We start from the raw sequence: 13,300 nt of genomic DNA on the forward strand, positions 1-13,300 counted from the left end.
GTTGATTTCATCACACGCACTTTGGATGTGCTGTGAGAATAATAGGCCTGTCCCTGCAGGAGGAGATCCTGTTTGGTGCAGTAGAGAAAGCTTCAAAACAGAGGAAGGCCTTCAAGGTAATGGTTGCAACAATGGGCTCAAGCAGAGGAACAGATGTGAGACTGGCATCCAACCGGGCAATGTGGGGTTCTGTGGTGCATAAGGTTACTATCAGGAGGAACCAACTGGATGGCACACAACAATAATAATAATAATATCTTTAAAAAAATAATAATATCTTTGAGTTTGGTGCATAGACCACAAGAGCATTTATCAACTTCTCTCCTGGCCTACCAATCTAAGGAGACAGAAATTTGAAGAGCTTTCTCGCTAATAGTGTCGAGAGCCGATGTGTGTGCATGCGTGTGTGTGTGTGTGTGTGTGTAATTCTACATCCATATTATCCACACAGCTAGGGATTCTTTATCTCAATCCATACTCAATGAGGAATTCAAAGAACAGATCTAAGCAGATCTTGAACTGCGGTGTGACCCTATCAATTGTCCTGAAGAGGAACATGAATACCCATGCATTTTGTTTTCTGAGCACCACAGGAGAGGAACTTATTTCCCTAGGTGGAGTGGTTAATCCTATTAACTGTTGTTGAGCCATCAACATGCCTATGAGTCAAAAAGACCTTTGGATTTGGAAAGGTTAAAACCATTAGTGATGCTGAAAGAAGCTGTCTTCCTATACTGTCAAAGATGCATGTCTGAGTATGACTGTTTAAAGTGCGTTGTCAAGACAGACACTTAACGTTTCTATTCTACCTCTATGGCTGACTCCTCACATACCACTTCCTAGGCTTCTCCATTTAAACCAATTCTAAAATTTGGGATTTCTCAAACCTGAGGTATGCTGTTGAAGCACCTGTCTACATTCTTTCATGTTTAATCTTATTTTGCCTTCTGACTACAAATGCCATAGACAAAGATTCTAAACTTTATTTTTGCATCACTGAGTTAAGCCCAGATATTAAGATCAAACTTTCGACCCGACATATATGCTAGATATATAGTATGATCTCAACAAGCAAACACAAAACCCCAATTCTTTCCCATCCCAGCTCTCCCAGTTGCCCAAGTTTAAAAACTAAACGTATCTTTAACTTCTCTTATTTCCTCATCTCTCTCACAGTATCCACATTCTCAGTTAATTTTAGGATTTTAAAATCACAAATATACCTCAAATCTATTCACATTCACCATTTCAAAAACCAGTAACCGGTGCACTTTCATCAGTCAGTGCTGCACCCGCGGGCCTCTGAGCCCTGCTTTCTGCTTCATCTGTTTCATCACCAGCCTGAAGCTAAGTGACGTTGAAGAGGGGTCTAGTTTGTGTCGGACCCAGTGACGTGAGCTGCACTGGACTGGGCTGCCTTGTTGATGGAATGTTCTATCTTATACATATTTGAGCGTTACTGGTTTTATTTCTCTAGGCAATCTAGCCGAACACACATGGAAATCATCTGAATCAGCAAAAGTAGGGATAAATACATGTTGGTACATATGCATAATGGAATATGACATGCGTACATTAAAGAACAATGACAGCACTGTGAATCACCTCATGACACGCATGTATTTGGAGGATGTTATGTTGAGTGAAGTAAGTAAATCACAAATGAGCTAAATTAATCTGTGTGAAACCACGGTTATGAAAGAAAGAATCAAGCATTAAACTGTGGATACCCTCTCTGGACACTGCTAAAGGCAGCTCACTGGGGATTACCTTTATTGTGCACAATTGCTCATTATGTTGCTTGGTTGTTTCCTGACCTCAGTATCATAGTTACTCGGTACCCACAACAAAGAAGACATTAAAAGATATCTAACATTCCTGGAAGTGGCTCTCAATGAATGATCTTCAAGAAAAGGCGAATAACATACATAAGATCTTCATTCTTTTTTTGGACTAGTTCCAAGCATATTCTTCTCTGTCTTCCAGTTTCTTCATCAGACTGTTCTCATTGCTGATTGGAAAGTTGTGCCATATAATACCCATTTGGTCTCATTTTCTTCTTTCTTTATTCCTTACTCCACTGTCAGTTTTTATTGAATAGCGCTAAAACTGCGTATTCAGTACTTTGTCTCCATGCCTAGTCTTTGGAGAACTTAAACTAAGAAAAAGATATACTTTCTGCCCTTTACTGTTGAATTAGGTAGGGATACAACACCAGGAAAAAGAATCATGTTCCCTGACCTTGTGAAATGTCATAACATTTGGCAACTGGAAACAGGCATAGAAATTACTGAGTGCCCTTTCAATACAGTCTTAGGCTTGACTAACCATCAACAAGGTTATTTTACAACTCTGCTGGACTGTGTCTAACTTGCAGTCCAATAGAGATTCAAATGATTTTTGTTCAGTGGACTAAGTAGTGTCAAAGGTTACATTTTATTTTTCTGTAATAATTAATTCTGTTATCCAAACCTGTTATCCTATCATAAAACGTCCTTATTTTACTAGGAGCTTTATTAATTCACTCTCATAAAGTTGTATGTTTTTATGTGTTTTGGTATATGAAACCCAGAATTGATGAACTTACAGAGACAGCAAGTAGAATAAGAATTTCAAGGGTGGGGTGGGGAGGAGGTTACACTGAAGAAGGGGGGCAGGTAAAAAGGAGACAATGTCAAGGAGGCCAGGGAGAAAATTTATGTTTAGTAACTGATTTTGGTAGCAACTGCACAATTCTGCTTGATGTGATTGAACTATGGAAGGAAATGGTATATGTATTACTCTGAATTAATATTTTTTAAATAATAAAATCCTTCCCAGTTTAGAATCTGAAAAGAGAAATATTTTGATATGTGATCCTCCAATATTTATTTGAGAGCCATGATTTTTAACCTTTTAAAATTATATTTGAGCAGAAAGGCAATGGGGAAGATAAAAACACACGAATGTGCACACACCCAGTCAAGCCTTACTTCTCGCAGTCCTTAGTTTCACTAAAGTTCTGCCAACACTGAGTTAGTGAATGCTACCATGCTGGACCAGAGGAAACACAAACTGCGGTGCCTGCAAGCCTCTGGTCACAATACTGTATTAATTAATCAAAGGTCTCTCATCTATTTGTATATTTGATTCAATAATGGGCTTATGGACAACTCATGACAAAATTAAGGTTTTCTAACACATACATTGTTTTCATAAGGCAGATACAGACTTAAATTTCTGGTGAATGCATAGATGGATACTCGGTATCATGTAGCACAAATGTTTGAAGATGATTTTAAAAACAACAAAAGTGCTAGCAAAGTATAGAAAATCAGAAAAGCATACTGGTAAACAGACTGAGGAAAAAATTGTTTACAATATCACAACTGAAACAAGAAGACAGGGTGCCACCTAGTTTTACCTCATTTGAGACTATTGTGCTGGACAATTGAAATTGCTACAGTGTGATTTTTGAGGGAGGCAAATTAAAAATAAAAGAAAATTTCAATCCAAACATACAAAATTTTAGGAATCTAGTCCCCAGGTTATGAACATTTGGGAAATTTCGACTTGACTTCTAATGATCTTAAATTTGACACCAATTTGAAATAATCAAAACAAATTCCACTGGCAACAAATGATTTAAACAACCAGTGAAGTGTTATATCATTGAAAAGTCACCCAGCTTTTCTTGTAGTAAACACAGCTACCATCAAGTGGATTCTAACTCATAACAACTCTGTATAGGGTTGCGGAGACTATAAATATTTACCAAAGTAGATAGCCTCATCTCTCTCCCCTCTTGGTTTAAAGTAAGGCTAAATAAGAAGTGTATCTCTGGTTTAACTCCACTGCAGTTTGTTAAAGACCCAGTTAGTGGTAATTATTCTCATTTGTAGCCCGGGAACGAATTTTGATGAGAAAGAAAATAGCTCTTTTTAAATAAGTACTAACATGTGAGGCACATCACCATCAATGTACTAAAGGGAGCAAAAAGACAGAAAGGAATTTTAGTCAATAGTTTTATACAGATAAACAAATCTTCACACCTGGGCCAATTAGCAACATTATCATAACCACAGTCCATTTTGAAGTTGTCCAGATAACGCTTTTACTTGCACCCACACTGCTGGAAGCAGCAGTCAAGAAATAAGGCAGCAGTTTGCACTGGGCAAATATGCTGCAGAAATCTCTTTAAAGTTTTAAAGAGCAAAGATATTTTGAAGACTAAAGTGTGCCTGGACTAAAGCATGGTATTTTTAATGAAGATTAAGTGTGTGGAAGCTAGACACTGAATAAAAAGAGACCAAAAAGAATCGACACCTTTGGATTATGGTGTGAAGTATTGAGTTATACCACTGACTGCCGCCATAAGGAGTAAGGTGCACCCAGCCCAAGCCATGGTATTTTTATTCATCTTATGTGCATACTGGAATTGGATAAAATACCAAGTGGATAAACAGAAAAACCAAAGGGCAATCGATGTCTTTGAATTATGGCACTGGTGAACAAAATTGAATATGCCAAGAACTACAAGAAGAAAAGTAAATCTCTTAATAGTACAGCCAGAATGCTCTTTAGAAGCAAGGGTGATGAGAATTTGGCTCACACTTTCACATGTGATCAGGAAAACATAGCCCCTGGAGAAGGATATTGTGCTTGATACAGGAGACAGTAAGTGAAAGAGGAAGATCTTGTCCAGTGTGGATACAATGGAGGCACAGAGGGCTCAAACATAGGAATGATTGTGAGCATGGCAGATAGCCAGGCACCATATTGTTCTGTTAGACATAGGATCGCTTTGAGTTGTAACTGACTCAATGATAACTAGTTACAAGCATTATTATATTATTTTGTGTTTTGTTGTATAAGCCACTGCCTGATCATTGTTATGAAGAAGCATAATATATTTTCTTTGTAGTGGGTGCTATTTTATTCAAAGTGGTAAAGAAGGTATCTTTGAGTGGAGACTTGGAGGAAGAAAGATAATGCATCACACAGTTAATCTGGAGTTCAAGAGTTGCAGGCAGAGCGAACAGGAAATGTGGAAACTCTGACCCCAAAGTGTGATTGACAAATACAATTAACGGGTTGGAAATGATTGAGGAAGAACTTGAGTGGTTAGTAGGGAAGAGTGGTAAGAGATAAAGAGATAGAAGTGATGTAAGTCAGATGGCTTCCAGGTCTCACAAGTTGTTCTGTACTCTTTAAATGAGTTAAAATAAGCCCCTGGAATATTTTTAGAAATAGTATGATTGAGAAGGATACTATTTTAAGGTAAGAGTACAGTGAAATGAAGGAGTTATAGTAGTTACTCATTGGACTGCTACCCTTTAGGTGAGGAGTTCAAAACCCCAGAAGTTCCATAGTATAAAGATGAGACTTTCTACTCCCATAAAGAGTTATAGTCTCAGAAACTCACAGGGACAGTTCTACTCTGTGTTATTGTGTCACTATGAGTTTGAATAGACTCAATTGCAGTGTTTGGAGTTTGTTTTGCTGTTTGTTTGTTTTGGCGTTAGCAAAAGGATGACAGATGCAGAAGTCAAGTTAGAATTCCATTTCGACATCTATTATTGAAATGAGTGATATCAGTGACATGACAACTGATAGCAAGAGGTAGGTAGGTAGGTAGGTCCTGCATTGGTCCTGCAAGTACCCCCTCAATGCAAGAAGCCTTTGTTCTATTAAACTGGCATTCCATGATGCTCACCTTAGGGACACAATCGCTGAAGACAAAGTAGATGCATAAGCAAATGTGGTGAAGAAAAGCTGGTGGTGCCCGGCTATCAAAAGATATAGCATCTGGGGTCTTAAAGGCTTGAAGGTAAACAAGCAGCCATCTAGCTGAGAAGCAATAAAGTCCACATGGAAGAAGCACACCAGCCTGTGTGATCATGAGGTGCCAAAGGGATCATTCATTTATCAGGCATCATTTGCTGTGAGTTACAGAAATTTGGGTAGAAGAGCCATACTAAAAATTTTTACTTCATCATGCTACCATTTCCAAAACTGGTGCTAAATATATCAACTTAAACTTTTGTAAGAGTAGCTTAAGTATACATAGCTCTAACCTAGTCAATTCTCATGTGAATTCAGAATTGGGAAATATTCTATTTCTCAAGGGAAATATTCAGAAGAAGCAAAAACACACATATTTTCTATCAATTCAACAAAAATGCTATATGTGAAGCCTAGTGTATGATTTCATCTACCAGGACTTTACAATCATGAAAACATGGGTGTGACATTTTAGCACAAATATTTGAAAATGGTGTTTTTCCCAAAGATTGATACTTGTTTATGTGTGATAACCCAAATAACTACATTTTTCAGTACATTTATTCTGAAATTTTTTTTCCTAATTCTAATGCAGAGTGCTGGTGGGCTGCTAACCACAAGGTAGCGCAGTTCAAAACCACCAACCCCTCCAAAGGAGAAGGATGAAGCTTTCTACACCAATAAAGATTTAAAACCCTAGAAACCCACAGGAGCAAGTCTACTCTGTCCTATAGGCTCACTGTAAGCTAGAATCAATTTGATGGCAATATGGTTTTTGGAATTAATCTCATGCATTTCCTGCTAGGAACTGACCTGTACATGTTGTTTTCAATTTATAATTTAATATTTAAAAATATAGATGTTTGCCCTTAATGGTCTTTGTAGATTAACAGTTCAAACACACCAGCCTTTCTGTGTGGGGGAACAAGTGATGAACTTCTGTCATAAATATCAGCACCTTGGAAAACTTGAGTCAGTATTAACCCTATGGCCAAGCGTTTTTTCCAACAGGAACATTTCTTAAAGACTTGAACTTGAAGTTGAAGTGCAGATACCGGAGATGGAGTGAAAGATAACCCTTGAGGCAGGAAAATAGTAGCTCTTTTAGTTAATACTTACTTTTAACTTTAAAATTTCAATACAAAATTTGAGTATCAGTTAATATGGTCATACCTTTATATAGTTCTGAACACGTATGGAGTCATATGTATCTTTTTCTTAGGAATATGCAAAGTGTTTGGATATATTGAAAACTTTACTTATGTATTATGAACATTTTTATTATTTGTAGACATCTGATAGCATATAATCACTATGAGGAATGTGATTTGTTATCATTATTGTCATCATTTCATTGTTGTCCATCAATATAGTGCAAACACAAACAAAGAATGTCCAAGCTATACTAGGAAAACAAAAAGGTTTGTGTGAAATGGAAAAGACCCTCTAGCATTTATAATCATATACTACTATAGTCCTTGAAATAGAAATTTGAGAATGATCTCCTTACTTGAAAGTGGATTTATTTTTACATAACAGAGGACATATAAATTAAAAAATCAACAAAAGGGAATGATGTCAGAACTGATTTTTCACTGATATTGCTAAGATTGGAATAGAGATCAGTCTCCATTAATGGATTAGAAGATATAGTGAAATTGAAATTATTGGGAGGACTTCAAGAAGATGTTACTCATATAAGTAGTAGCCATTATTAAACATTAACATTGTATCAATCAATAGAAAAAGTATTTCATAATTATTTAATTTTTTATACCCAGTGACTAGGAGAACACTTAACATATAATTGATGCTTAACAATGTTTGTCTCTTTAATTTCCACAATAACATTATAAAATACTATTTCCTACTCTTTTATTTTTCACATTATAATTATTTATGTTAGAGTAACAGGTAAGCTTGTTATCATAGATAAATCATAGACAAATAAAAAATTAGATTCTGGTACCATATTCAAATCTGAGATGATAAATTAAGCTCTCAACCAATATGTCTGTCTCCATTGTAATGGAAAAAAATAAGATATTTGTGCATATTTAAATAATGTTTAATAATCTTATAGAAGGACTGAAATGTTGGGTTTTCAAATATAACAAAATCATTGTTAATGTCCAATATTCTATATAATTCTCATTCTATAATTCTCAGTCTGACTGTTGAGCTGTGCAGTAGTGGGTAATTTATGAGTGGCTGGAAAAATACGTGGCAGATCTAGGAAAGTGATAGGTCCCCAACAGCTGGTGGTTATAGAATTGAACTACAGAGGGACTTAAGGGAATGCTTAGATTTGATTTATATGTGACAAGGGAGAGAAGAAGAACCACTGGAGAAATGACTCTCTATATTGAGGAATTTTAGTCCATCTCTACCCACAAGAAAGAATGCCATATAGAAGGAATACCATGTAAAGTGTATAGTTGGAAAATGACAGTGTTCTTATCAATTAATATTGGCAGAATTTAAGCAATGAACTTAATGGTGACCCAAGAAGGTAGAAAGAAAGCATTAAGGTGGTTTAGAAATCCATGAAGAGTCTCTTAGCCAGCTCTTCTACGAATACAGAGGTGGCACTGCTATTAGGCAGGTAGAAGTCCAGAGCAGCGAAGGTCAGAGAAACAATCGATGTGAAATGAGAGCAAGAGCTGCAGGAGGATGTGGCCTTATGCCACACATGGCTCCTGCCAAGCTAGGAAGGACAGAAACAATCTCCCACTGATTTGTCAGTGTGCTGATTGTCTCCACAGCGGTGGGAAGGAAGAACTGACCTGCTAATAAACCATTAAATACAGCTTCCTCTCATCTGTCAGGTCTCTTATATTTATTTAAAAAGTCATAAGCTACAGCATGGATTATCTAAGACCAATAGAAGAATGACAATATGGTGTTGGTAATGAGCCAACAGAGAGAGAGAGATGAGGAAATTTGAGGAGGCACATAGGTTGTTATTTCAATACAAAGAATGATGGAGCCAAAGAATAGACGATTTCTCGATGCCCTTTTGTGTCCACTTCACATCACTCAGGGAGAAAAACAGAGCAGACTTCACAAAGGTCTAATTAAAATACTTTTTGGCCAAATAAAACTAGACTTGCCCAGAATATGTCTGGTAACTTTTTGGATTCAAGGGTAAATTGATGGACAAAGTGGAGCAGCTCAAGGATAAGCCAGTGAGAGAATGAGAGAGGTGAGAGGTAAGAGCTAGATTATCTGAAAGTTGAGTCTGTGAGTAGGGGAAGGTATAAAGATGGCCTGACCATAGGAAAGACAGCAAGCTGGAAGGAGAGTGAACCTTCATGAGTTCATGGATGGAAGCAAAATGGCGCCAATCCATATCGGTATACAGCACAGTGTATATCACTTCATATAGAGCTATCAAAATAAGTGACATTCATTTTATCCATATTATATGCAAGACTATGTGGCATACTTTTGAAAATGAATAAAAAAGAGTTGCTACAAAATCATGAAAATTTGTACTGAAAATAGAAAAATGTGAAGTGAATGCTTCTCAGATAAGTTTCCATGTGGGTGTCTATGCTTATGAAGCCCGTGTTTCCATCCCTCTAACCTGTCTTCAGAGCAAGAGCAGGTGTATTGTCAGGATGGAAAAAGAAGTCGTCAATGCAAAATTCCTCACTTTTTTTCTCACCAATGCCATTTTCAATTTTCTTGAACCTTTTTGTAATAAGTCCCTGTGATTACACTACATCATTTGAGGAATGGTTATTAAGATTATTCTTTTGGGATCCCCCAAATAGTCACCATAATCTTTACAGCTCCGCATGGAGCAACTGATGGGTTAGAATTACCAAATTTTAGTTAGCAACCTAGCACTATCATTATTGGGCCGCCAAGGCTCCTTTCAGTGATTTTAAGCAACTGAAATTTAGTAATTTGCTTTTTTCTGAGGTTCAGAAATCTGCATTGAAGTTGCTGTAAGGAATTTCTTCTGGAGAGAAACTGTTCCATATTTCTCTCCTACCTTCTGGTGGTTGCCAGCATTACTTGCCATTTCCTAGCTTCTAGTTGCACAGCGACTACCTCTTTCCCCGCTTTCATATGAGCTTTCTCACCTGTGTCTGTCTATCTGCATCCTTTCCTTTTCCTAAAAAGGTTATCAGTAAGACTTAGTGCCCACTCGAATCCAAGGTTTTCTCATCTTAATTATATCTCCAAAGACCCTATTTCCAAAGATAGTCATATTCTGAAAAATCTTGGTGAACATGAACTTGGGGGGTAATGGGAGGTACTATTAAACTTGAAGTTCCCTGAATAATTAACATGCTGAACTACTCACCAAAGACTGACAGTTTGCCTCTATCCTGTGGTTCCTTAGAGGAAAGGCCCCACAATCTACTACTAGGAAATTAGTCATTGAAGGCCCCGTGACGCACAGTTCTTCTATGAAATACATGGTGTTGCCAAAAGTCAAAATCCCCTAGCCACTAAATGCTCTGTTAATTTATGTGCTATTCAACCCACCACACCAAGATTGTACATCCAGTACAAGCAACAAAACCAGAATTTTCACCTGGTAAGATAGACTCAAGTGTTGAATGAGGAGAAAGTCCGGCCTCTAGTATAAGGAAGAGCCTGAGAACTCTAAATTCAAAGTAACAGCTCACAGGTCACTAGAGTCCATCTTCACACCTTCTTCCCACCTGACCTAGAAAACCTCAAGAAAGTCAAAAAGAAGGATCACTGAGCTCTACCTCGGACAATGCAATGAACTGCCATGAGTTTAGAACTCTGTCTAACATTTTCGCCAAAACTTATCAAATATATATGCCGTGCACAGATTTCCAAAGTGAGCAAATTATGGAAATGGGATATCTGTTTATTTTTATAATCATGAAATCTAAAGGGATTTTTTACACCAAAGAGCATTATGTATTATTTGAAATCTCTTATTGAGATTTCCAGTACTGTTAACACTCACAGGGACTGAGAATAAAAAAGAAAAAGAATAAAGTTAACATGGACCTAGAAATTATTTTCCAGAGAAATTTAAATATTCAATAAAGAAGGCAAAACATGAAAATGCACCATAAGTCAGAATGGACTGGATGGAAGTGATTGTTTGAGGGGCTGAAACCTGCTGCTGTCAAGTGACTGCCCTTGTACGACAGACAGAGTAGAACGCGGCCCCTGCAGGCTTTTCTCTGTTTATTAAAGCAAATCCTTATAAAAGCAAAGCACTGTTTCTGCCCTCTGTACTGCAGCTTATTCCCCCACCCCACCCCTCAACCACTCTATAGGCTAAAGATGAGGCTTTGCACTCCAGGGAAAAGTGGAAAACTACATAGCAGTCCTCCCCTGTTCTACAGGGTCACAGAGGGCCACAGAAATTACAAAATGAACTGGTTTCTCCTGGTAACTAAAAAACCAGAAACAAAAAAAAAAAAAAGAAAAACAAAACAAAAACCAGAAACAATAAAGCCCTTGAGAAAGAAAGCCTTGAACTGCCATTCTTTCTGCTAGTGGTTGAGTGTAAGCCACTGGTGCACCCTAGGATTTCATTTTTCCAGAAGGGCCATCAGTAAGAATCACTACACATTGTATATGATAAATTATTTTAGCTTTGCGTGAATACCTTAATCCAGGTTCATCAAGTATCTTCACAGAATCAGAAGATTTATTGTTGTTAGTCTGGGTCGATTAGAGAAACAATTTCATAGAAACTCATATGTGTACAAGAGAGAGTTTTATATACAGGGTAATTGTACATTAAGAAAGCATCTCAACCCAGTCCAGTACAAGCCCATAAGTCTGATATTAGCCCATATGTCTGATACCAATCTGTAAAGTCCTCTTCAGACTCACAAAACACATGCAATGATGTCAAATGCAGGAAGATCACAGGGCAGTAGGTAGAAAGACTTTCGGATCCAGTGGCAGTAGAAGCATCTCAGTGCTGGCAGGGTCTCTTCGGAGCTTCTCTGGCTCCAGAGGTCAGGTTGCATCAGGGTAGGTCCAAGTGGCTTCTCCAGCTCAGGGCACTGCTGTAGTTCCATGTGTCTTGTTAGCTGATATGTCTCCCAGGGTATATGCCCAGAGAGTAAGTCTCCCACCTCCAAGGACGAAATACCAGAGTTCCCAGAATTCTTAGGAGAAGGCCATGTCCACACAGAGGCCTCATTGGCTATGACCTGATTGACAGACTAGACTCCACCCCTTCACTCTTAATCCTCTCAAGTCCCAAAGTGACACCAGATTATGTAAATACCACAGTCATGGAATGCAGATACATCTGTGCTACATTCAGGATGTTGCTTTCCTTGAGATACTTCTGAGAGTAGTAAAGTTTTAATATTTCTTGAATAAAGTTAGCCATGCTTTACAGGAACCTTAACTTTGAAAACAATTAAATATAAATTAGCTTTCTCGCTTTCACATTATTACTAGGAAGCTGCCTGCCATTTAAACTTCATCGGGGTGTGATCTGAATATTGAATAGGAAACATTAATAATCACTTGTGAAATTTTTGAGGTGACTTTTTTTCTCTTACACTTTGAACAAACAAGCAAACAAACACAACACGCCATTTTCTCTTTTGAAGAAAATGCTTGCAGAGGAAGTGTGCCTGTCTGTTTCAGGTTGGAAATAAGACAATGAAGAAGTCCGGAGGAACGAAAGGCTTATGTGAAGAAAAAGTGGGCAGAAGATATTCAGTGTGTGGACCTGTGTATTTCTGACCGTTTCCCTTTAATTTGACAGATGGCAACCAAGAGAGACCTGTGTTTGAATGTTCAGCCCAAATCTTTATGGCACTCAAAGCACTTTGACCAGTCAATGATGTTTATTTAACTGTCTTTTTGAATGGCTCGCCCATCTGGAGTAGCAAACGAGCAAAACATTTGTAATATGGCCCCATTTTTTTCTTGAAGTAAATGCCCTGTTACTAACTAGCTAATATTGAGGGAAGGTTTCAATAAACATATGAGTTTTAAAAGGTCTATAGCATTTGTTTTATTTGGGAGAAAGTAGTGTCCGATTGGTCACCTATTTCTCTGCTTATACTTGTGTAAAATTTTCTCTTGCTTATGTCTTTCTTTTTGTTTTTCTACCTTTTAGTCTCCATCATGATTTTCTTCCTTTTTTCTTTTTCTTTTTTTCTCATTTTTCGGGCCAGCGACAACCATGATGTGTCTGCAGTGATTCATCTTGTTGGTGGTTGCCATCTAGCTAATTCTTACCATGTTCATCCCATGTGCCACAGAGTAGAACTGCCACACAGGGTCTTATGCTTTATGATTGTAATATTTATGGAAGAAGTCATCATATTTCTATTTCATACTGCTACTGGGTGGGCTGGAACTGATCATCATTATGTTAGAAGACAAAGGCAAACCATTTACAGAGCCAGAAAGCTTGCTTATAAGTGTTGAAGGGAACAGGCAGCAGACACCAAAGAACAAAAACCATCATTGTGTGACCACCTACCCCACATAAACGCTGAAGACGAATGTGTGCATAAGTAAGTGTGGTGAAGAAGGCTGATGGTGCCTGGCTATC

The 13,300-nt window shown here is 37.7% G+C and overlaps 1 protein-coding gene across 1 annotated transcript in view; it reads left to right on the forward strand.

The window, feature by feature from the left end:
• Positions 1-1,554: 1,554 nt before the first annotated feature.
• Positions 1,555-13,300, forward strand: part of LOC101640029 (adenylosuccinate synthetase isozyme 2-like) — a 31,769-nt gene continuing 20,023 nt past the window's right edge. The window contains exon 1 of the mRNA XM_004700764.2: positions 1,555-1,647. Coding sequence (XP_004700821.1) covers positions 1,555-1,647 — 93 coding nt within the window. The remainder of the gene's footprint in view (positions 1,648-13,300) is intronic.

The sequence above is a fragment of the Echinops telfairi genome, unplaced genomic scaffold (assembly GCF_000313985.2).
Source record: "Echinops telfairi isolate 266 unplaced genomic scaffold, ASM31398v2 ScPeMD7_2;HRSCAF=8, whole genome shotgun sequence".
Classification (NCBI taxonomy): Eukaryota; Metazoa; Chordata; class Mammalia; order Afrosoricida; family Tenrecidae; genus Echinops; species Echinops telfairi.